Source organism: Callorhinchus milii, unplaced genomic scaffold (assembly GCF_018977255.1).
Source record: "Callorhinchus milii isolate IMCB2004 unplaced genomic scaffold, IMCB_Cmil_1.0 Scaffold19, whole genome shotgun sequence".
In the NCBI taxonomy this organism is placed as follows: Eukaryota; Metazoa; Chordata; class Chondrichthyes; order Chimaeriformes; family Callorhinchidae; genus Callorhinchus; species Callorhinchus milii.
In genome coordinates, this window is record NW_024704760.1 from 8,151,146 (window position 1) to 8,177,054 (window position 25,909).

General features: G+C 48.1%; 1 protein-coding gene across 1 annotated transcript; it reads right to left on the reverse strand.

Annotated features, from left to right (window-relative positions):
• Positions 1-6,526: 6,526 nt before the first annotated feature.
• Positions 6,527-20,774, reverse strand: zgc:194242 (uncharacterized protein LOC100005854 homolog). Its single transcript, XM_007894173.2, has 3 exons — positions 20,566-20,774; positions 10,399-10,838; positions 6,527-6,819 (listed from the first exon to the last, which is right to left on the reverse strand). The coding sequence occupies exons 2-3, from the start codon at positions 10,832-10,834 to the stop codon at positions 6,620-6,622; spliced, it is 636 nt and encodes a 211-aa protein (XP_007892364.1). The 5' UTR covers positions 10,835-10,838; positions 20,566-20,774; the 3' UTR covers positions 6,527-6,619.
• Between the last annotated feature and the right edge of the window lie 5,135 nt (positions 20,775-25,909).

The following is a 25,909-nucleotide window of genomic DNA, read 5'->3' on the forward strand; positions in this document are numbered from 1 at the left end:
TGTGGGAAGGGGGCGGGGCTAGAGGAAGGGAGGGGCCGGAGTAAGGGGAGGAGCTACGGTCAGTGAGGAGGGTGTGGGGAGGGGGCGGGGCTAGAGGAAGGGAGGGGCCGGAGTAAGGGGAGGAGCTAACGTGAGGGGAGAGGGCAGAGGGAGGGAGGGGCCAGAGTGAGAGGAGGAGCTAACATGAGGTGGAGAGGGCAGAGGGAGGGAGGGGCCAGAGTGAGAGGAGGCGCTAACATGAGGTGGAGAGGGCAGAGGGAGGGAGGGGCCAGAGTGAGAGGAGGAGCTAACATGAGGGGAGAGGGCAGAGGGAGGGAGGGGCCAGAGTGAGAGGAGGAGCTAACATGAGGGAGAGGGCAGAGGGAGGGAGGGGCCAGAGTGAGAGGAGGAGCTAACATGAGGTGGAGAGGACAGAGGGAGGGAGGGGCCAGAGTGAGAGGAGGCGCTAACATGAGGTGGAGAGGGCAGAGGGAGGGAGGGGCCAGAGTGAGAGGAGGAGCTAACATGAGGTGGAGAGGACAGAGGGAGGGAGGGGCCAGAGTGAGAGGAGGAGCTAACATGAGTTGGAGAGGGCAGAGGGAGGGAGGGGCCAGAGTGAGAGGAGGAGCTAACATGAGGTGGAGAGGGCAGAGGGAGGGAGGGGCCAGAGTGAGAGGAGGAGCTAACATGAAGGGAGAGGGCAGAGGGAGGGAGGGGCCAGAGTGAGAGGAGGAGCTAACATGAGGGAGAGGAGAGAGGGAGGGAGGGCCAGAGTGAGAGGAGGAGCTAACATGAGGTGGAGAGGGCAGAGGGAGGGAGGGGCCAGAGTGAGAGGAGGAGCTAACATGAGGTGGAGAGGGCAGAGGGAGGGAGGGGCCAGAGTGAGAGGAGGGGCTAACATGAGGGGAGAGGCAGAGGGAGGGAGGGGCCAGAGTGAGAGGAGGAGCTAACATGAGGTGGAGAGGGCAGAGTGAGGGAGGGGCCAGAGTGAGAGGAGGAGCTAACATGAAGGGAGGGAGGGGCCAGAGTGAGAGGAGGAGCTAACATGAGGTGGAGAGGGCAGAGGGAGGGAGGGGCCAGAGTGAGAGGAGGAGCTAACATGAGTTGGAGAGGCAGAGGAGGGAGGGGCCAGAGTGAGAGGAGGAGCTAACATGAGGTGGAGAGGGCAGAGGGGGGGAGGGGCCAGAGTGAGAGGAGGAGCTAACATGAAGGGAGAGGGCAGAGGGAGGGAGGGGCCAGAGTGAGAGGAGGAGCTAACATGAGGGGAGAGGGCAGAGGGAGGGAGGTGCCAGAGTGAGAGGAGAGCTAACATGAGGGGAGAGGGCAGAGGGAGGGAGGGGCCAGAGTGAGAGGAGGAGCTAACATGAGGGGAGAGGGCAGAGGGAGGGAGGGGCCAGAGGGAGGGAGGGGCCAGAGTGAGAGGAGGAGCTAACATGAGTGGAGAGGGCAGAGGGAGGGAGGGGCCAGAGTGAGAGGAGGAGCTAACATGAGGTGGAGAGGGCAGAGGGAGGGAGGGGCCAGAGTGAGAGGAGGAGCTAACATGAGGGGAGAGGACAGAGGGAGGGAGGGGCCAGAGTGAGAGGAGGAGCTAACATGAGGTGGAGAGGGCAGAGGGAGGAGGGGCCAGAGTGAGAGGAGGAGCTAACATGAGGTGGAGAGGGCAGAGGGAGGGAGGGCCAGAGTGAGAGGAGGGGCTAACATGAGGGGAGAGGGCAGAGGGAGGGAGGGGCCAGAGTGAGAGGAGGAGCTAACATGAGGTGGAGAGGGCAGAGTGAGGGAGGGGCCAGAGTGAGAGGAGGAGCTAACATGAGAGGAGAGGGCAGAGTGAGAGGAGGAGCTAACATGAGGGGAGAGGGCAGAGGGAGGGAGGGGCCAGAGTGAGAGGAGGAGCTAACATGAGTTGGAGAGGGCAGAGGGAGGGAGGGGCCAGAGTGAGAGGAGGAGCTAACATGAGGTGGAGAGGGCAGAGGGAGGGAGGGGCCAGAGTGAGAGGAGGAGTGAGAGGGCAGAGGGGGGGAGGGGCCAGAGTGAGGGGAGGAGAGGGGGCAGAGGGAGGGAGGGGCCAGAGTGAGAGGAGGAGCTAACATGAAGGGAGGGCAGAGGGAGGGAGGGGCCAGAGTGAGAGGAGGAGCTAACATGAGGGGAGAGGGCAGAGGGAGGGAGGGGCCAGAGTGAGAGGAGGAGCTAACATGAGTTGGAGAGGGCAGAGGGAGGGAGGGGCCAGAGTGAGAGGAGGAGCTAACATGAAGGGAGAGGGCAGAGGGAGGGAGGGGCCAGAGTGAGAGGAGGAGCTAACATGAAGGGAGAGGGCAGAGGGAGGGAGGGGCCAGAGTGAGAGGAGGAGCTAACATGAAGGGAGGGAGGGGCCAGAGTGAGAGGAGGAGCTAACATGAGGGGAGAGGGCAGAGGAGGGAGGGGCCAGAGTGAGAGGAGGAGCTAACGAGGGGAGAGGGCAGAGTGAGGAGAGAATCAAAAGTGATATAATTGCAATGTGTTGTTGTTTGCGTTGTTTCTCAATCTGCTTTATCCGCACTATATGCCAACCCCCACTGAAGGGAAGCCATGCGCAGGTGTGGGTGTAATGTCTGGAGCGTAGTGACTTATTTCTGCACATCAGTCACAGTGCACTCCGAGACACCGGTTAATAACAGGGTTTTGCCGCCTGTCTGGAACCACCGGCTCCCCAACCAGATCAGCTCAAAGAAACCCCTCTCAATGCAGTTCACGTGCGAGAAATAACGTAAATGAAGTCAACGTTCTTATGGTGGGAAACGCGGCAAGAAATCGAAAGCCCGGATTGTTATAATTCATGGCAATAATAAAGGACAGCAGCAATCTGTGCGAATGCCCCGCCGTGAGGACAATGACATCGGTTGTACAGGTGTTTGTTGCTGGACTGGGAGACCGCTTGACCCCATTTGCTATCTCTGTGTTTCCAGCTCCATTTCCCTTCGGGCTCTGTGTTGCTGCCGCTGCCTCCGCTGCCAATTCACATGGAAGTAATTAAACAGAATGGATTGAAACATTCACATTGTGTCACCGTGACAATTTCTCAAACGTTTAAATGTTTGCGGTCGGTCACAAAAAAACCTTCGCTCGTCGTGGCCAAGCTTGGTCCCATGTGGCCACAGTCAATTTATGTATCAGAAGCTGCAGAGTTCAATTCAAACCCAAATCATTTGAGGCCCAAATTTACATGGACATGTGTGAAAAAAAGTAATAATCCTTGCATTTGATATAGCACCTTCTCACGACTTCAAGACGTCGCAAAGCGCTTCACAGAATACACTGTAAAGTGAATTGACTGTATATTTTGTGAGAGTTGCAAAAATTTTTGTAGTCTTGAATGGTAATAGCCCACATGTGTCGCGTGATGGAAGACACAAAGCAAATACGCTATGCATTAGTTGCATGTGGTTGGCTGCTTCTGAATAAAAATGTACTTGTTGATACTGTGCACCTCACTCCCAGCCACATCATTTCTCACCAACAAACATCTGGGAGTTCATTTTATCTGGGTTTTACACGCTTTCCGCGCGACTGTTGCATGTTATAATTGGGTATTTTCTTTGCGTCGATCAATTGCGCCCGATTTGTAGAATGCAGACTTCCCCAAAGCTCAACACCAACTCCTTAACACTGTTGCAGCCTTACAGATGTGTTCAAATCATCTGACTCCTGGGGTACGGAATGGAAAAGAGTCATGAAAGAGACGCCAGCCACTGAGCATTGATGTGCAGGACTAGTCTTTGATGCATTTTTACAGAATTTTAGAACAAAATGTGAAATATGAAGCTATTCAGCTATTCAGAGGTCTGATGGTACAGACACATCGATATTGATGTTCTCATTTTGTTTGTCCTTTTGTTCCACCATCAGCTGACGGACAATACATATGAAATAACTGCACCACTGTTCCATATCACGGTTGCCACCACCATAATAAGCAGTGAATCACAGATGACAATGAGGAAAGCTGGGCCTCCTTATTTATTACTAATAGCAGAGGTGACTTCTCTTGTAAATAGCGTAGCACTCAACCCGTGCCATCTCTGCTGGATTAGTGTTGCACTTTGCACCAATATACCCAGGCTACACAATGGCTGAATAATATTAACAGCTGGTCTCCACTGAAAGCAAACGACATTCTCAGTGCAACAAGTAATGGGCTGGAAATGTTGGGAGCACAGCTGTTGTGTCTGAGCAAAGGTTGTTCACTTAGAGACACTGCATTTCCCCGTCTGCGCTGGTGGGTAGCGAGTTTGTAACAGGACAGATGCTCAGTTTGAGATCGGCTGGGGACCTGCGACAGGATGAGTTTCAAGTTGTTTTACATGTGATGGACACATGGTTGGAGTATACATTCACTATGATGGTGGTCATTAGAATAATCACCATTTACCACCACTATCGAATGCTAATTGAAACAATAATAATAATAATCCTTGCATTTGATACAGAGTCTTATCACATCGTTGAGATATCTCAAAGCACTTCACAGGATATACTGTAAAGTGAACTGACTGTCTATTTTGTGGGAGAAACGCGGCAGCCAATTGCGCACAGCAGCGTCCCACAAACAATCGGAGTGACCAATTTTTTTTTAAAGGGTTATTACCCCTGGAAAAGCAATCCGTCCATCGATTTAACATTGGGTTCCTATTTACAGCTAGGTAAACCGAGGTGTATGAAGAAAGGAAAGCTGCCTAAAGTTTTGCCCTGCCCGGGAATCAAACCCGGGTCCTCTCCCTCGCGAGCGCTCAATCCATGAAGCCATAGAATCTCTCCAACATTTTCCGAAAGCAAAGTATTATTTAGTGACCCAGGTTAAAAAAAAATACAGTTGAACCAGAAATATTTATTTCACAAACACAAATGAAATGATGTAGGTGCAAACATATAACACATGAACGATCAATATTTATTTACCAATCTAGTTCCATGCCCCTCAGTGGTTTTCTGTTGCTCCTAATTTCTCTTGGTGTCTTTCAGTCTACTGCTTCCCGTCAGTCTCTCCTAATATCTCCCAGGGTCTCTCAGTACCTCTCAAGAGCACAGCATCACGGAGTTCATAGCTAGGAAATATGCAGATGGAACACGAGACATTGCACAGAAACTTTCATCTCGCATTCCCCAGCAGGCTGATTTTCTATTTCCAGCTTCAAACGGTAACACAGATACATACTTTCCAAAAGAAATTAATTAGAAAAAAAAGTTCTATTAAAGTCGTTCCAGTTTTGATGGCCACCTTGGCGATTAGTGGCTGCAGCATTGTTCTGTTCTCCCACCCAGTCCCCTTGATATTATTGACTGTGTGATACTTATGTCAATCCATCAGTGCATCTGCTTTTTGGCAATGTTATGCAAATGCAAACGTGCAGCAGATAAGCACACTTACAACTGTTCACCGGCTGGTAATCCAAACCACCTTCTGAGTACGAGCTTCACTATGCCACAGATATCTCCATTTACCACTTGGTGCAGCTATGTGTGATGTCCCCAGGGTGCAGGCCTTACATCCTTCACACTCCCTGAATACATTACATCCTTCACAGTCCATGAATGCATTGTGGAGCCTTGTAGCGTAGTGGCTAGCGAGCTCGCCTCGCAAGCAATAGTACCCAGGTTTGATTTCTGGGCAGGGCAGAACCTTAGGCAAGCTTCCTTACTTCACACAGATCTGTTTACCTAGCAGTAAGTAGGAACCCGATTGACAGTCGATTGGCAGATTGCTTTCTGGGGTAATAATCCCCCCCCACACACAAAATAACTTAGTCACTCATTTCCACGATTGTTTGTAGGACACTGCTGTGCGCAATCAGCTGTTGTGTTTCGCCCACGAAATATAAAGTCAATCCACTTTACAGTATATTCTGTGAAAAGCTTCGAGACGTCTCAATGAAGTGATAAAGCGCTATATCAAATGCAAGGATTATTATTATAAATTCTGGATTGTTTGACGATTGGCTCAGAGGGTCAGGGAGCAGCTCATGTCCCCAGGGTTCAAGCATTACATCCATCACATTAACCGAATATATGAAGAACCTGAGTTACTAAGAGAGGTTACAGAAACTAGCAATGTTCACACAAGAAAACGAAGCTCAAACAGATTCTACTGAAGCTCCTGCAATCTTTAAAACCCTAAACCTCAACAATGTGATAAGGCACTATATCAATTGAAGAATTATTATTATTAGATAAACTGAACCTCAATAGTATGTTTAACGTGGTCAACAAATTTAGAATGAGGGGCATGCACTCAACTCAGAAGTCAGAAGGTGAAGACAATTCATAATTAATTACAAAGAGCCCAGAAAGCCTATAGAGACAGATTGCGTCAGCAAATTCAAAAAGGAATTAAATTAGACAGAAACTGATTGACTTGTGAGACATAGTGTATTTTTGTTTCTTGAACCAAATGCAATACAAAATAAAAAATTACATTTGCATAGCGCCTTTCACGTCGGGAGGACATCCCAAGGGGCTGGACAGTCGGGGGTTTGGAGCTGAGCTGGGGGGGGTTAGGATCAGGGAGAGTGGAGGACATGGAGGGTGGCCGAAAGCACGGCTGAAGAGGAGGGTCTTGAGACGTGTCCTGAAGTTATCAGTACATTGCAATGTACAGTAAGGCGCACAGCAGTTAGGGTTTATTTGCGATCGCAAATATCGCCTGGAAGGTGTGTCCCTTGTGCTGTCGGTCCTCCATCCGCACGTCATTGAATCCAGCTGCACGTAGAGCCTCCATGTACTGCTCTGGCTTCCAGTTTGTATTCGGCAAAAATCCTGAAGCTGCAAAGCTCTCCAAATACTTCAGGTAAAAAGTAGTAACCATCAGAGCTCCTGCATAAAGTTCAATGCTCAGAATCAAGACATAGGAACATAGGAACATGATTAGGTAATTCAACTCCTCGAGCCTGTTCCACCATTCTGTTAGATCATGGCTGATCTGTAACTAACTCCAATTACCCACCTTTGCCCCATATCCCTTGATACCCTGAACTAACAAAAATCTATCCACCTCAATCATGAAAATATGAATAGATCCAGCAACCACAACCTTTTGGGGGTGAGAGTTCCAGATTTGCACGACCCTTTGCGTCTAAAGAATTAACGGGAGACATTTAAGTAGAGTCTCAATGTCTTTTTAAAGGTATTAAAACTTCACCAACTGTCTGCTCCCTCCGCTCGGCGAGCACTGGCCCGCTCCACATCCCCCACCCTGCCCACTCCACGATCAGACGTTGAGCCTTCAACCTTTCTGCCCTCACCCTCTGGAACCCCATTCCAGAAACCCTTCCTCTTTCACAACAACTACAACAACTTGTATTCATGTTAGAATATACAAAAAATATACACTCTTTGTATACTGCTAGAATCATAATAGATGTTGTGAATGGGTTAACTTTCAAGTTAAGTGTGGGGGACAACTGGGATAGGATACATCTGGTTTTCTCTGTTTTTGAAAGAATAACGGACAGGGGAGGGGGTCACCTCTTATCAGTAAATGACAACAAGCCACAGAGGTAACCGTTCAAGGTACCAGTCGACACAGGATCTCGACTGAGCAATAAGTCACTAGATTCTGACAGGGCCAACCGACAGAGGGCAACCCTCAAGAATAGCAATTAATGAGCAAGTTGCTTAAACTAGAGGACCTCGGTACCATCCCGGGATACTGATAAAAAATAACCAGTCACTTAAAAGGAATGTATTAATGATCCCACACCACAAAATAATGAGCACCAGATAGTCCTAAACTGATCAATCCTCTATCTTAGACAATTAGATCAGATAACAGAGGTCTTAAGGACAATGTGTATGTGTGTGAGGCACTACACCCCATGAGGTGTTCACGTGAACCCAGCATGATTTTGACCGGGTGATCTAATGTCCACACCATGATTGGATGAACATTGGTATAAGAGTTCTGTTAACTTTGTGTACGGGGCACTCCCGGGTCGTGGAGACAAGGGTATGGGAGATGGGGCCGTCTCAGGTCGTGGAGACAAGGATAAGAGAGATGGAGCCGTCCCGGGTCGTGGAGACAAGGATAAGAGAGATGGAGCCGTCCCGGGTCGCGGAGACAAGGATAAGAGAGATGGAGCCGTCTCGGGTCGTGGAGACAAGGGTACGGGAGATGGAAGACTGAGAGCTGGAAACACTAAGACTGAGGATATCAGATGGAAGATTGAAAGCTGTAAGCAAGAAGACTGAAAGCATGAAGAATCAAACTTGTGTGCTGGAAAGACACAGTGTTGAACTCTTGAACTTGAGATATCTATAGTGGTGTTATTCTGTTATAAGATCTGTTGATTGTACCGGCCTTTGGTCTGACCCATCGGGATATTGGGGAATAATGAACGAATAATAATAAAACAGTCTGATATCTGGTTAGAGGAATTAGCGTTATTTCCTTACAGATTTGGCTGAATTTATTTTCTAACAGATTTGGCGTAGTCGGCAGGATACTCAGTATTAATACACTCGGCAATTGCGGGAATTAGGAGTCCGGTACGATCGTGACTAGTAGATAGTTGGGACGATGGCTGCGCCTAAGTGGGCTATGAAATATGAGGGGGAACTTGTTAAGTAACCTTATATGTGTGTAGCAGGCAATTAACCGAGTGTATTAACCCATTGGGATTTTGAGTATTAGAAAGAACAAATATAATTCATTTGAGCCTGTGTCTCTTATTTGGATTCCCAACAATTTGGTAGGATTCCCCAGTAAACAGACAAGGGAGGTACAATCAAGCCTAGACGAACGTTTAATGATGTTGCATGTTTGAATACATCAACGTCTGATTGTTTTTAAAGCTGAATATTTGACTATATTAGCTGGGAAGTTTGTGATTGTCTCCTTGAATACTTCAAGTAGAGACAGTAGTTTTGAGTGTTTGTGATTGTCTCCTTGAATGTTTGAATACTTCAAGTAGAGACAGTAGTTTGGAGTAAGCTGTGGGTGACACAGCAATGTGTAGGTGGGGCCAAGGTTGAGTAAGCTGTGGATGCCACACTAAGATGTAGTCGGGACCAAGCTTCGGTAACGGTCAGGCGTTTGAGTACGCTGGCGATCGCACCAGGCATTTAAGTGCACTGATGTGCGTGTGAACGACATTCGAATATGTTGATATATTGTGTGTTGATGTGAAAATTGCGTAAGTGATGGAGTAACTTTCGGGCGTTCGAACAGTCAGTGGGAAATCCGCTATTGCCTACCGGGTACGGAGAGGGACCGGGACTGACAGTAATTGAATGTTGTTGTATTTCACTATACCACTATACCACTATAGATATCTCAAGTTCAAGAGTTCAACACTGTGTCTTTCCAGCACACAAGTTTGATTCTTCATGTTTTCAGTCTTCTTGCTTACAGCTTTCAATCTTCCATCTGATATCCTCAGTCTTAGTGTTTCCAGCTCTCAGTCTTCCATCTCCCGTACCCTTGTCTCCACGACCCGAGACGGCCCCATCTCCCGTATCCTTGTCTCCACGACCCGAGACGGCCCCATCTCCCGTACCCTTGTCTCCGCCACCCGGGATGGCTCCATCTCCCGTACCCTTGTCTCCACGACCCGGGAGGGCCCCGTACACAAACTTAACGGAACTCTTATACCAATGTTCATCCAATCATGGTGTGGACATTAGATCACCCGGTCGAAATCATGCTGGGTTCACGTGAACACCTCATGGGGTGTAGTGCCTCAACACACATACACATTGTCCTTAAGTCCCCTGTTATCTGATCTAATTGTCTAAGATAGAGGATTGATCAGTTTAGGGCTGTATCTGGTGCTCATTATTTTGTGGTGTGGGATCATTAGTACATTCCTTTTAAGTGACTGGTTATTCCTTATCAGTATCCCGGGATGGTACCGAGGTCCTCTAGTTTAAGCAACTTGCTCATTAATTGCTATTCTTGAGGGTTGCCTTCTGTCGGTTGGCCCTGTCAGAATCTAGTGACTTATTGCTCAGTCGAGATCCTGTGTCGACTGGTACCTTGGACCGTTACCTCTGTGGCTTGTTGTCATTTACTGATAAGAGGCGACCCCCTCCCCTGTCCGTTATTCTTTCAAAAACAGAGAAAACCAGATGTATCCTATCCCATGACTGTCAGTCCAGTTGTCCCCCACACTTAACTTAAAAGTTAACCCATTCACAACATCTATTATGATTCTAGCAGTGTACAAAAAGTGTATATTCTAACATGAATACAAGTTGTTGTAGTTGTTGTGAAAGGTGAAATTTCTTGTGGTTGTTGCTGGGTTATTATATTATGTACAATATTTATATATGGGGCCCTTCACAAGTTGTGCTCATTGTGCTGTAATCTTTTTATACTGTACCCAAAGTGGGGGGGGGGGGGATGAAGAAGGAGCCTGGGCTCCATCATCATCATCATCATCATCATCTACCTACCTGGCTTCATGACCCGGTGTATCTCTCGGCTGCCGGCGCTCAGGTCGGGCCAGAAGTAGTAACAGTTGCAGTGGTAGACAGTGTCCAGCTGACTATCCTCCAGGGGGATGCGGTCCACGCTGCCCAGGAACAGGCGCACCTTCCCGGCCAGGATCTCGGTCCGCAGCCTCCTGCTGGCTACGCTGTGCATGTACTCGGAGTAATCCAGACCGTACAGCTTCCCCCCGGGACCCGGCAGCCGGTCGGCCGCTGCCCTCAGCCCCAGCCCCGGCCCGAAGCCCAGCTCCAGGACCTGGCTCTGGGGCTGGATCCGACACAGCCCGACCGCCGCCTCCTCCAGCCAAGCGTTGTTCCTCTCGAAGAACTGCTTGGCCAGCCAACCCCACAAGCCCTTGGTGGGCTTCCGCAGCTGCCGACCCAGACGCTCAGCAAACATGGTGCTGGTGTTAGTGTTAGCGTTAGTGTCGGTGTTGACAGTCTCACACGTCTTTTTCAGGAAGTAGACGGGTGAGACTCACTCACTCACTCACTCACACACTCACTCCACTCCACCCTCTCCACTCACTCACCCACTCCACTCACTCACTCACCCACTCCACTCACTCACTCCACCCACTCCACTCACACACTCACTCACTCACTCACCCACTCACTCACTCACTCACTCACCCACTCCACTCACTCACTCCACCCACTCACTCACTCACTCACCCACTCCACTCACTCACATACTTACCTACTCCACTCCACCCACTCCACTCTACCCACTCCACTCCATCCACTCTACCCACTCCACTCACTCACTCCATTCCACCCATTCATTCCAGTCCACTCACTCCACTCTACCCAATCCACTCCACTCACTCACTCTCCTCACTCACTCCACTCCACCTCTCCACTCACTCATGAACTCCACTCACTCACTCCCACTCACGCACTCACTCACTCACACACTCACCCACTCCACTCCACCCACTCCACTCATTCCACTCCACTGCATCCACTCCCACTCACTCCACTCTACCCACTCCACTCACTCCACTAACTCACTCCACTCCACCCATTCACTCCACTCCACTCTACCCACTCCACTCACTCACTCCACTCATTCACTCACTCACTCCACTCCACCTCTCCACTCACTCATGCACTCCACTCACTCACTCAAGCACTCCACTCACTCACTCCACTCACTCACTCCACTCGCTCACTCACTCCACTCACTCACTCACTCATTCACTCCACTCACTCAGCCTGACCCCCACTCCGGCCCCCAGTTGGGCTGAGACCGCCCCTGTGTACCCCCCCTGTATCCATGGTTTACATCAGTTCTTGAGAAAGGACTGGACTGCTGTTTGGTTCCACGCCCAAAACACACACGTTCTCAAGCAGACGATCCAATTGTTACATTACAATCTCCTGTCCACCTGTGTGTGTGTGTGTGTGTGAAATAAGGAGAAAGGATGATAACCTGTACTTTTTGTGTGTGTGTGGGGGGGGGGGGGGGGGATGGGGGAGAGGGGTTGCGGGTTCAGCCGGGTGTCCGACACATGCGAAAGGTCGCGGCGGCGGGGAGTTCAGCCACACGGGGAGCGGCGGCAGGGAGTGCAGCCACACGGGGGGGTGTGGGGGGTGGGGAAGGGGTGGGGGCGGAGCGGGGAAACCGCCAACGTCATAGTTTAGTTTTCAGGAGTGTGTGCGCAACAAAAAAAAACCTCTGCGCCCCACCCCCACCCCCCCCAGGGCTCACATCAGGGCCCACATGGTTCTGTTGGGTTGGCTGCCCCAGCCCCAGCCTATGGGATAATGCCATCCACCTGACCGCTCGCTCCCGGTCCCCGCGTGCGCACTATGGCTGCCGCTTTGACCCGAGCCCCCTCACCCCCTCCCTCCCTCCTCCCTCCTCTCTGCCCCCAAACCCTTCACCCTCAACATCTCTCACGCTCTGTCCTCCTCTCTCTCCGTCCCTTTCGGCTTCCATCCCCAATTGACCCTTCCGCAACCTCCTTCTGTTCCAGCCTGGGAATCCTCCGCCGGCCGGGCTCACCGTGGCGTTGGCTGTCCAGCAGCAGCCACACCGACTGCCCCATTCCCCAATACACTCGCCAGCCACCCCGGACACAGACCCGGGGAGCCAACCTCTCCTCCCTTATCCCCATTTCCCCCCAACCCTGCTTCACAACCTGGACCCCCCTCCCCTCCCACACACCCTTCTGTCATCCTTGATGAGAACGTTGACATCATGGCCTTAACGGAAACGTGGCTCACCTCAGGTGACACCTTCCCCCTCACGGAGGCCACACCACCCGGCTACACCTCCCACCACATCCCTCACCCCAACCGCCGTGGCGGTGGTGTAATAATAATAATAATAATAATAATCCTTGCATTTGATATATGGATATATATATCCATATATATATATACATATATATATATATATGTAGCCCTGATCTCAAGGACACCACTTGCCCTATCCCCCTACTCCTCTGGCTCTTTCCCCTCTTTCGAGCACCTCACCCTCTCTCACCCCTCCTTCCTCTCGCTCAAAATCCTCCTCCTCTACCGTCCCCCTAAAACCTCTCCCACCTTCATCTTCGATATTTCGACACTTCTTACATCTCTCTGCCTTTGCTCTGATCGCCTCATCATCCTGGGCGACTTCAACCTGCACTTCACCCCCTCCTGCTCCATCTCCTCAGACTTCTCTTCCCTGCTCTCCTCTCTCAACCTCTCCCTCCACATCAACTCCCCCACTCACAGTCACGGCCACCCACTCAACTTGGTGATCACCCGGGGCCTCAGTGTCTCGAATGTCACTATCACCGACAAGGCCATCTCTGACCACTACGTCATCTCCTTCACCACCTCCACCCCCCTCCCCACCTCCACCAGACCCACCACCATCTTCTACCGCCCCTGGAAGAAGTTACCCCCACAATCCCTAACCGCTGCCTTGGAGTCCTCTGAACTCCTCTCCCTCTGGCCTTCAACCCTCACTGACCCCTCTTCTCGTCTCACCCTCCTCTACAACACCCTCTCCTCCACACTCAATACTCTTGCCCCCATCACCTCAACAACAACAACAACAACAAGATTCCATTTATAGAGCGCCTTTCACGTCAGGAGGACGTCCCAAGGCGCTGCACAGTTGGGTCATGACCCGAGCAGGGGGGAAATGGTCAGGGTGAGGGGAGGGAAGGGAGGGAGAGAGGAGGGGGAAATGGTCAGGGTGAGGGGAGGGAAGGGAGGGAGCGAGGAGGAGGAAGAGAGTCGAGAGGGGAGCTGAAGGCACGGTCAAAGAGAAAGGTTTTGAGACCGGCCTTGAAGGAGGAAAGGGAGGAAGCAAGGCGAAGGCACTGGGGGATGGAGTTCCAGAGCCTGGGGGCTGAGAGGCTGAAGGCCCGACCACCAATAGTAGGGCGGTTGGGGCGGGGGACGTGGAGCAGACCGGAGCCAGAGGAACGGAGGGTACGGGCAGGTAGGTAGGGGGATAGTAGGTTGGAGAGGTAGGAGGGAGCAAGGCCGTGAATGGCCTTGTAGGTGAGTACCTCCCGTACTGTCTCCTACTCCTGCTCCTCCCCCTGGTTCACCACCCACCTCCGCTCACTGAAGAGCCAGGTGTGGCGCCGCTGAACATACCTGCGTCAAATCTGGCCTAACGGTCCACCGACAAATCTGGCTGGACCTCCTCAAAGTCTACCACTCCACTCTAGCCTCGGCCAAGTCATCCTTCTACTCCAGGATAATCCTGGAGGCGAAGAACAACCCCAGGCTACTGTTTTCTACCACATCCCGACTCCTCCGTCCCCCCCGCCACCCGCGCAGGTCATCTCCTCCAACCTTCACTGTGAGGAGATGCTGGATTTATTTGAATCCAAAATCAAGGGATTTCGCTCCGCGGTCACTTCCCCTCTAACATCCAACCACCTCCCACCCTCTCCCTCCCACACTCCGACTCCTACCCATCCTCCTCTACACACTTTCGTACCCGTTTCCCCACCCTCCTTATCTCTCAGCTCCACCTCCTTGCCCCACATATCACAGACATCGTCAACCTGTCCCTCTCCTCTGGCTCTGTCCCCATTCCCTTAAAAACTGCCACCATCACTCCCACCTTGAAAAAACCCTCCCTTGATGCGTCGCAGCTATCAAGCTACCGGCCCATCTCCAACCTCCCCTTCCTGTCCAACGTCCTGGAACAAGTTGTCGCCTCCCAACTGCGCTCTTTCCTCTCCACCCATTCATTACTCGAACCCCTTCAGTCGGGTTTCCGTGCTGCCCATAGCACAGAAACTGCCCTGGTCAAGGTCACCAATGACATCCTGACCATCTGTGACCAGGGCTCCCTCTGCCTCCTCGTCCTCCTCGACCTATCGGCAGCATTCGATACGGTCGACCACGCTATCCTCCTCCACCGCTTGTCCTCCCACCTCAACCTTCAAGGCCCTGTCCTTGAGTGGTTCAGATCGTACCTCTCCCACCGTCTTCACTTTGTTTCCACTAATGGTTTTTCCTCCACCCCCCGCACTGTCTCGTGCGGTGTCCCTCAGGGCTCTGTCCTCGGTCCCCTCCTCTTCACCCTCTATATACTTCCCCTCGGTGACATCATCCGCAGACATGGGGTTAACTTCCACATGTATGCGGATGACACCCAACTCTACCTTTCCTCCTCTACCCTCAACTCCACGACCACCGATGTCCTGACAGCTGCCTGTCCGACATCGAGTCCTGGACGAGAGACAACTTTCTTCAGCTCAACGTGCGTAAAACCGAGGCCCTCCTGATTGGCTCACGTCAGCGCCTCCGCACCTCAGGCGCTGACAGCATCAGCATCCAAGGCTGCACTCTCCACCTCTCAAAGCCAGTCAGGAACCTCGGCGTTTTGTTCGACCCTGAGCTGTCCTTTCTCCCTCATATCCGCACCACAACTGGCACCGCCTTCCATCACCTCCAGAACATCGCCAGACTACGGCACTACCTCACCCCTCACGCTGCTGAAACCCTGGTCCACGCCTTTATCACCTCAAGGCTGGACTATGGGAACTCTCTCCTCGCCGGCCTTCCCGCCACCTCCCTCCACACTGCAGGTCATTCAGAACTCTGCAGCTCGTGTACTGTCCCGCACCAGACACCGCGACCACATCACACCCACCCTCGCTCGCCCCCACTGGCTCCCCATCCCCCAGAGGATTGAATTCAAGATCCTCATCCTCATCTACAAGGCCATTCACGGCCTCGCTCCCTCCTACCTCTCCGACCTACTATCCCCCTACCTACCTGCCCGTACCCTCCGTTCCTCTGGCTCCGGTCTGCTCCACATCCCCCGCCCCAACCGCCCTACCATCGGTGGCCGGGCCTTCAGCCTCTTAGCTCCTAGGCTCTGGAACTCTATCCCCCAGTGCCTCCTCTCTTTCCTCCTTCAAGGTCGGTCTCAAGACCTTTCTCTTTGACCGTGCCTTTAGCTCCCCTCTCGACTCTCTGCCCCCTCCTCGCTCCCTCCCTTCCCTCCCTCACCCTGACCATTTTCCCCCCAATGCTCGGGTCCTGACCCAACTGTCCAGCGCCTTGGGACGTCCTCCCGACGTGAAAGGTGCTCTATAAATGGAATCTTGTTGTTGTTGTTGTTGAAAACCCATCACTGTGTTTAACCGCATCTAAACCAAGCTGAGAACTCCATGCATCCCACTGACACGTGGAAATCCCAGAGATAGATTGTTGGAATGGAATGCGCTCTCTCCCTGGAGGGACGAGGCACCTCCTGCTTACCTAATACTCAACTGCCGGTCTGTCAGTCTGGCTCAGTTGGTAGCACTCTCTCTCTCTCTCTCTGCTCTTTGAATCAGTAGGTTGTGGGCTCAAGCCCCACGTCGGAACTTGGAAGCTACATGGTCACTCCTGACACTCCAATTACAGTGCTGGGAGTGTCCTGTATTGTCAGAGGTACCGTCCTGCGGATCAGACAAACGTATCCCGTCAGCCTGTTCAGGTGGACGTGAAAGATCCCATGACACTATTCGAGAAAAGAAGGGCTTTTCTCTCTCCCGGGGTCCTGGCCAACAAACCGTCAAATAAAACTGGTCATTTCCTTCATGGCTGTTTGTGGAACACCGCTGTGCTCAAATTGGCAGCAGCTTTACCTTACAGAATACAGTTACCACCATTTTACAGTAAGCTCCTTGAGAAGCCTCAAGGGCGTGATAAGGCTGCTATCTCAAATGCAAAAATGATTTTATCTCCTAGACACATATAATAGCCCATATCTCATCCACACCTATGTAACTCTTACGCACTTCAATGCAGAACCCACTCCTCATACACACTTAGTGCAACCTGCACTTCAATATGCACCAATAACTAATGATAATTTATGAACAAGAATATAAATAACTAACACCACTTTGTATAACAACAGCACATTCTGAATGTAAAGTGAGTTCATAAAGATATCATTGCGGTTACTTATAAATAAAACAGAACAATGCTCAGCCTACATCCACAAGTTTGCTGGATTGTTGCAAAATATTCCTACACCACTGAGTGAGGGGGGTCATAGCAGCAACAACTTGCATTTATATAGCCCCCTATAGGGTGTCAAGCACTCTGGGGTAGCGTCCCAGAGTGCTTGACACCCACGTATGGTGAGCGATGTGTGATCGATCCGATAGAGCATTAGAAACATGGATCATTAATGTCACGCACAATGACAGTGTGTGACATTAATGATCCATATTTCTAATGCTCTTATCATGGGAAGTAATAAAACTCAAATGTCGTATGTGTTACATACACAATAAAATCAGACGGGTGCCGCTGAACTCTGTGTGTGACACTCGTATTGCCGACGATTCCAGTTTGATCTCCTTTCCACCTGAAAAACAACCTCATCGATCATCACAAGGTTCATCCTATTGCCTTCCTGTGCAACAGATCCTATCACAGTGTAGTTCTTCACCCCCAGCAGAACGAAGATTAGATCAGGACAGCCAAGACTACCAGCCTTCCTGGCCCTCCCGCTTTCCAATAATCAGGTAATAATCCCTTCCCAAAGAAGTTTGGTCACTCAATCTGTGACTGTTTGTGGGACACTGCTGTGCGCAATTGGCCGACAAAATATACAGTCAATTCACTTTACAGTATATTCTGTGAAGCGCTTTGATACTTCTCAACGTCAATTATTATTATTGAATCATCATTTGTTGTGAGGAACTGAGGGTTCCAATCCAATCAATTTATATTTAATACCACCAAACACACCACACGCAATCTGGTTCTTTGTGCCAAGCATATAATTTCATCTACGCTGTCACAGTAAATGCATTTATGTGCATATTTTCTGGTTCCTACATCAATGGTTTCTTTGAAACCTACATTAAAGGGAAACCTCCAGCCTTCTCTGGTCGAAAGTGGTAGCTCTGTGAATGTTAGCAACAGAAAACTAGACAAAAGAAAAGTGGGAGGGCAGGTTGGCAAAGCCATAAATAAAGGTAACAGAATCCGAGGATTTATAAATAGGCGTGTTGAAATATGAAAGCAAATGAGTGAAACTAAGCCTGTATAAATCCTTAGTTAAGCCTCATTTGCATTGTGCAATTTCTGACACCCATATTTGAAAGGATGTCATGGCCAAAGGTAGACGAAAACTACCAAAGAGTCTTTGAAAGGGCTGGTGTGGGGGTGGAGGGGTTGGCAGAGGGATTTCGGGAAGGAATCCAAGAGGGAGACAGGCTTACCCCAAGGCTCCATCCTTGGCCCCTTCCTCTTCCTCATCTATATGCTCCCTCTCGGCGATGTCATCTACAGACATGGGGTAAACTTCCACATGTATACGGAGGACACCCAAATCTACTTCTCCAGTTGCATCTCCAGGTCTGCTGATGTTCTGTCAGCTTGTCTGGCAGACATCAGGGTCTGAATGAGCATAAACTTCCTGCAGCTGAACATTGTCAAGAAGCCATACTCCTTGGCTCCCATCAACATCTTCTCTCCTGCGGCTCTGACCTCCTCAACCTCCCCGGCCTATCCCTCAGAATCACTAAACACACAACTATCCTTCTTACCCCACATCCGGTCCCTGACCAGGACAGCTTTCCTCCACCACCACCACATTGCATGGCTCTGACCGTACCTTACCCCAAACTCAGCCAAAACACTTGTCCATGCTTTTGTACCTCCCACCTCGACTACTCAAATGTCTTCCTCACCCCTAGCTCCACCATCCACAAAATCCAGTTAATTCAAAACTCTACCGTCCGCATACTCACCCACACTAAACTCCGTACCCCCATCACACCAGTTCTTGCCAGGCCACACTGGCTCCCTATCACCGAACAGATTGATTTCAAGATCCTCACACTCATCTTCAATTCCCTTCATCCCCTGGCCACCTCCTTAACTCTCCAACCAGCTTACTGCACAACCCACTACCCGTTGCCTCTGCTCGACTGGCTCCGGACTCCTTCTTGTCCCTCATGCCTCCATTCCACCATCGGTGGCAGCGCTTTCAGCCACTATGCCCCGAAACTCTGGAATACTCTCCCTCAATCCCTTTACCTTGCCCCTTACTTCCCCATCTTTAGGTCGCGCCTGAGGACCTGCCTCTTCGACCATGCTTACAGTCACCTCCCCCAGGCTCAGCTTCGTGCCCAGCCACTATCAAGCGCTCTGAGACACTACTCTGTGTGAGGGGTGCTATATAAATGCAAATTGTTGTTGCTGTTGAACCCCCGAGGAAAATCAAACTCCCCAAAAAAGCATCAACAGAAAACTGACCTATGAATTCCTCAATAATACCTCAAAGTACAGTATTCAGGGCATTTTCAATTTTTTTTTCATTTGAAAGTTTATCAGAAAGTTATTTGCTAATTCTTTTTACTTCCAGCAATGTTTCCGCATCGTAAGAAGATTCAGCACGTCTTTCACCAAAATATCTTCAACCCCTTGGATTCGGTCGCATGATAGGGAAATGTTTTATTAATCTAAACCTTTCTTCTTTCTGATCTAATTTATAGTGCGTCTAAATATATGCCATAGCTTAAATGTATTAACACCGTGCCTGACAACAGAGGAGGGATAGCGAGATAGTATGCATCACCATACCATGAGAAGACACTAAAGACTTCTCTTGGGATCTAGAAATGTGTGGAGACTTTGCCTCTTTACGTGTTGTTGGTGTTTGGTGACACGTCTCCTCCATCCGATTGTAGATCCTCTCCTTATTCAGGTTTGTCAGGGGTCACGCACTGAATTTGCTTAATCCCCGCTGGCTGGTGTTTGACAATGTGTCCAGTGCTACAGGCCCACTCCAGACGCAATCATTTTGGCACTTGCCATTCAACACGGAGTAGCTGCTCCTATGTACAGTACTCATTTACTCTTGCTTCTGTCCTTTGTTCAGTATTTTTTCCACTCCTTTTTTTCTCTTAACAGCAGCAGGAGAGCAGATGTAGGAGGCCACTGCCGGTCAGGATGCAGACTCAGCAGCAACAGGAGCATCTGGTCTTTCTCCAGTGACCACTCCTAACCCGGCATTAAAGCACAGCTCAACAGTGAGCTGTAGAAGCAACCGGTCAGGTAATAATAACAATAGTCCTTGCATTTGATAGAGTGCCTTATCATGTTGTCGAGACGTCTCAAAGCACTTCATAGGTTATATACTGTAAAGTGGATTGACTGTGTATTTTGTGGTCAAAATGCGGCAGCTAATTATGTACAGCAGTGTCCCACAAACAGCCGTGGAGTGAGTGACCAATTTTATTTGGGGGATTTGTTGGCCAAGGCACCGGGAGATAGAAATTCCCTTCTCTTTTCCAATAGTGCCATGGGATCATTAATGTCCACTTGAACCTTGGTTTAATGTCTTATCCAAAGATGTTATCAGCTTTGAAACATTCTCCCAGCCGTGTATTCAGAAAGCTCAATGCAGCAGCAATGTAATCCTAGAACATATCAGTAAGATAATGATAATAATAATTATCATAATAAAGCATGGATTAAGAATAATCCTTGCATTTGATATAAGCCTTATCACATCGTTGTGTTGTCTCAAAGCGCTTCAGAGAATATACTGTAAAGTGAAATGCAAAATATTACAGTTACCAGCATCTGCAGTATTTTGCGTTTTATTTCTGTTTAATTCACTGCCACTTCTCTTCTAGGAATGCCTACCTTGAAGAAGTTTTGCTTTTCTCTTCGATGTGACTTTCAATGTTCCCTTTTACCCTACTGGAAAGTTAATTGACTGTTTATTTTGTGGGCGAAAATAGGAACTACACAAGCTTTAAAATGACTTGTTGTCATTTCCACTGGGGATCCTCCTCCACCACAAATAATCAGACTGTCCCTATACGCAGCAAAGAGAAGACAAACAGGTTTTACAAATAGGTGCACGGAATACAAACTTTGTAATGCTAAACCTATATAAATCATTAGCTAGGCTGCAGTTAGAGAACTGTTCCCATTGCCTCACTTTAGGAAGGATATCAAGGCCAGAGAGAGAGAACAGAGTAGATTCACTCAATTAATACGCAGTATATGAGAGGCAGTAACGAAAGACTGTTTTCTATAGGACAAGAAGGTTGAGAGGGGACTGTTAGAAGTGTTAAAAATCAAGAAGTCCTTTTTTTAAGTGCAGATCTGTCCAGCAAGCAGGGTCTCCGCTGATGGTGCTGTACCAAATGTAATGATTGTTAATATTATTACACAGTCAGACAGGCGCAATAGGTTGAATGGTCTTCTTCTGTGCTGAAAATTCTATAATTATAGGAGAGGTTTGGTACAGGGCAGCAGTGTTAGCAACCAATACATGTAGCTCTGAACATACAAAAAAGTAGGGAACATATTGACAGAGTAAAACCACTCCATAATATTTAGTGGGAATTTTGTGTTCACTTATGTTCATCTAATTTTGTCTGCTGGACGTTTACAGGCATTAAGATACTCACTTTAATTATAATTATTATTTTTTTGAAAACGAATTTGAGATGTTTCTTTTCGGGCAAATGCATGCAAGTTGTTGGCGAGCTTCTTTTCATCGAATATGCCAATAATGTTGATTCTTTTGCCTCGAATAACTGTTGACCAGAAGGGAAAGCTGGAGGAACTGAATTGGTGAGTAACTTTCCTGCAGTAAAGCTGCCTCAGTGAAAGAGTCTGCAACTACAACGACAACAATAATCTCACAAGTATCAGAAACAACAATAATCATCCTTGCCTTCAAGACGTCTCAAAGAGCTTCACAGAATATACTGTGAAGTGAATTGACTGTATATTTTTGTGGGTGAAAGTGTGATATATAAAGGTGATGTGGCCAAGGTACATTGCTAGGTACCAGAAGTATCAGATTTATCACAGCGGAGAGTAGAGAAAGCAGGAAAGAAGATAGTGTTAGTATCTCTGGTATTTTGGGTGGACAGATATGGAGATGCTCCAACTCTCGCCATCTCACATATCCCCTACTCTTCACTACAGGCTGAAGATAAAGAATGTGATGCTCCAGTAACAGGTCAAGAAGCTAAGAGAACAGGTTCAACAGAGACTGGCTGTGAGTGCTCATAGACCCGTTTCGGTGCAAACCTGCGACTGTGCTGAGTCATCGGGTTTTTTACTCAGCAAGGCAGTTACGCACAGCTAATACGTTACAGATAACAGACACAAATGTTCACAGTAAAGTACTGACTCTCGCACACAATAAGTTTCACCAGGTTTTTTTGAGACACGCGGAGCCCTCTCCTGGACAAGCCCGTTACTGCTGAAATAATAATAATAATAATAATAATCCTTGCATTTGATTTCGTGCTTTTCACGTCGGGAGGACGTCCCAAAGCGCTTAAAAGGAACGAATATAAATAAACAACAACAAATTACATTTGTACAGCGTCTTTCACGTCGGCAGGACTTTCCGAAGCACTGTCCCAAACAACAGGTAACACGGGAGTTGCGGCTGATGAGTACAATAAAAGAGGAAGACTTTGCTGATGTTTTTTTCTTTTCACTTTGTTTGTATCCCATTTAATCATGATATCAACCCAGAATTCTGCCTCAGGAGCTGAAACGGGCAAGTTGTCAACCATGGGCTGAGTCTATCTGGTGTGTGTGAAGCACGCGGGAAGTACTCAATAATCTTCTTTTAATTTATTTAAAAATAAATAAATAAAATAATAATCATTTGGTCACTCAATCCACAACTGTTTGTGGGAGACTGGCTGTGTGCAATTGGCTGCTGCCTTTCATCCACAAAGTATACAGTCAATTCATTTTGATTCATTATTATTATTATTATTTTACTTTCTGTATATTCTGTGAAGCGCTTTGAGACGTCTAAATGACGTGATATCAAATGCAAGGATTATTATATACTGTATTATACTCTTAATCCATGCTTTATCTCCTTATGTTGTTGTTTTTCTCTCCATTTAAATGTTCTTCTGAGTCTTGAATACAAATTGAGGTGTTGGTTGGCTTCCTGTGTTTTCTTGTATTAGCGATGTCCTGAACACTCTGTGCTTTTGGCTAAACATGGGAATAAAATCTATAACTTTCTGTTCCGAGTACTGTGCTGTCAGGAACCATTATAAAGTTACCAGTGGTAAGAAGATCAATACACTTCACTGTGCTCTGAATAAGCTATCACAAGAGCTCATTAATTTTGTATTCAGTTTGTGTCACTGCTGATAGTACCTCAGGAGCTGAGTTGGATCAGCCCTGGACTTGGGACCAAAAAATAAGGGGCTCAAATCCCAGAGACTACTTAGTCAGTCTTTAAACCTTCGAGATTAATAATGTGAGGGTTGAACTTGCTCCAAGGAGATATCCTAGCACAGCCAGGCAGGTACGAAGAGTGATGTATTGTTTGTATCTTTTAACCAATGCAGACCTTTCTCTGAGGAGATATTGTGGGAGGCTGCCATCACAATGGAGTAGGTGTGGAAGGAGAGGGGTTGAGGGGTTGAGTGACCTCTTCTCATTCCACGCTTTATTGTGTTCTGAATACCCATGACGATTTGATTCATGAATTTCGGTCCGGATTCTTGGAACTCTTACAACATGATTGCATTTATAGAGCGCCTTTCACGTCGGGAGGACGTCCCAAGGCGCTGGACTGTTGGGTCGGGACCCGAGCAGGGGGGGAAATTGGTCAGGGTGAGGGGGAGAGGTAGGTCGGAGAGGTAGGAGGGTGCAAAGCCGTGAATGGCCTTGTAGGTGAGGATGAGGATCTTGAATTTGAATTACACTCTTGAATTACACTCTCTGCTGACACCTGAGGGTATGCTGCATTACTCACCAAGCCAGTCAGGAACCTCCACCCCCCCACCAAACAAACCTCACAGCATACTGGTGACAACTCAGCTTCAGATGGAATCATTAATTAGTCACCAGTGTCCTTGCTGTTGCTGTTTGTTCACTCTGATCATCAATGCTCTACTGCACCATTTGACATCTGACACAATATTTCACTGTTAAATGCGGCTCCTTTTTGTTTGACAAATGATCTTTTAACACTCAATAAATAATTCAATAAAACCATGAATAATAAAATAAGGAACAGAATCATAATAAATAATAACAATAATCCTTGCATTTGATATAGCGCTTTTCACATCTTCTGGACGTCTCAAAGATCCCAATTGGTATAATCTAATTCCCCTTTCTAGGACAGGATTAAATAGAAAACTGGAACGATTAAACAGACAATTGGCAAAAGAACCAGGGGGGAGATGAGGAGAATTTTTTTTAAAAAGCAGCGAGTTGTTACGATCTGGAATGTACTGCCTGAATGGATGGAAGCAGATTCAATAATAATTTTCAACTGGATGTTTACTTGAAAAGAAAAAAAGAAAAAAAATTGCAAGGCTGTGGGGAAAGAGCAGGGGAATGGGACACAAAACAAAAATTACAAAATACAAAATTACATTTGTAAAGCGCCTTTCATCTCGGGAGAACTAAGTAGATAGCTCTCCCAAAGAGCCGCTACAGGCACGATGGGCCAAATGGCCTCATTCTGTGCTTAATCTGGACCAAGTCCCTTTTCATCTCACTATAATTTGTTTTTATCCAGTGAATAATAATAATTCTTGCATTTGATACAGTGCCTTATCATGTCGGCGAGACATCGCAAAGCTCTTCACAGAATATACTGTATATTAGGCAAGTTTCTTTACTCCAGACAGAAGTCTGTTTACCTAGCAGTAGTCTTGTTAGTCGATTGGCGGATCAGTTTTCCGGGGGTAATACTCTCTCCAAAAACAATAAATAAATAATAATAATAATTTGGTCACTCAATCCACAACTGTCTGTGGGACACTGCTGTGCGCGATTGGCTGCTGCGTTTTGTCCACAAAATACAGTCGCTCCACTTTACAGTGTATCCTGTGAAGCGCTTTGAGATGTCTTGAAGACGTGATAAGGTGCTATATCAACCTCAAGGCTTATTATTATAAGTTATTATCATATTGTGATCATAGTTTATCAAGTATTACCCACTTTTAGACTGCCTATACATGGTGCTCTGCATTATCCACAACCAGATCACATAAGGCTTCCTTCCCTGTTGTAAAACAACATATTGAGAAAATTGACCTGAATACATGACAAAAATACCTCTCCTTTCTCACCACAAATATTTTCCCTACAACAGCCTAATTTTGTATAATTATAACCTATCACAATTATAACAGTGCCAACTTGGCACACTTGGTAAAGCCCTAGCTTCTGGGCAGAAGGTTTTGGGTTGAAGCCTCACAAGGGGACATGATCTTGAGTCTAGGCTATAATCCAGATACTTGGGCTGATGGCTTCATTCCCTGTTGAGCTGGTCAACCATGAGATAAATTAATAATAAGATGAACACCATTAATAATCCTTGCATCTGTTATAGCGCCTGATCACATTTGATGAGATGTCTCAAAGTGCTTCAAAGAATATGCTGCAAAGTGAATTGGATATATATTTTGTGGGCGAAACAGGCATAGATCAGGTTGTTGATGGGCACTGTTGGAAGGTTTTCAAAGGGCTATCGTGACACTAGTTTCAATGGGTCAGCAAACCCCAAATTACAATTCTCATCAAATATCCAGATGAGACACCTGCCTGATCAAAGGAAAACCAGAGAAACAACCACTGTCGTCTCCAACCGAAACTCTGGTGAGTGGCCACGCTCCAGCAATCAACACTGGTTCTCAACAATGTTTTGTCGGGGTGTGTATGTATGTGCGTGTGTGTGGACTCAGCGCTGTAAAGAAGGGAGCGTGGGCAGAGAGGAGCACACAAGGGAGAAAGGAGACTGGAAGGACTGCCCTAGTCTGCTCCGGAAACTGGGGAGAAACTCGAGACCTTTCAAAGCACAACAATGAACAAAGAGCCGAAGCATCGTCTCTATCTGTAACTGTCATTTTCTTTCTTTCAACCATCTCTGGGAATATTTCTGGGCTCTGTTCTTCAATATTCAATAGAAAACTGCCGACCAGTTCAGAGTTCGTAGTTAAAACAGCCTCTGAATTAGACTGGAACTGTG

Coding starts and splice junctions, on each gene's coding strand:
- zgc:194242 (XM_007894173.2), bottom strand. CDS start 10,834: ATGTTTGCTGAGCGTCTGGGTCGGCAGCTGCGGAAGCCCACCAAGGGC. Junction 6,820..10,398: donor ACACCGGGTCATGAAGCCAG/GTAGGTAGATGA, acceptor AACTTTATGCAG/GAGCTCTGATGGTTACTACT.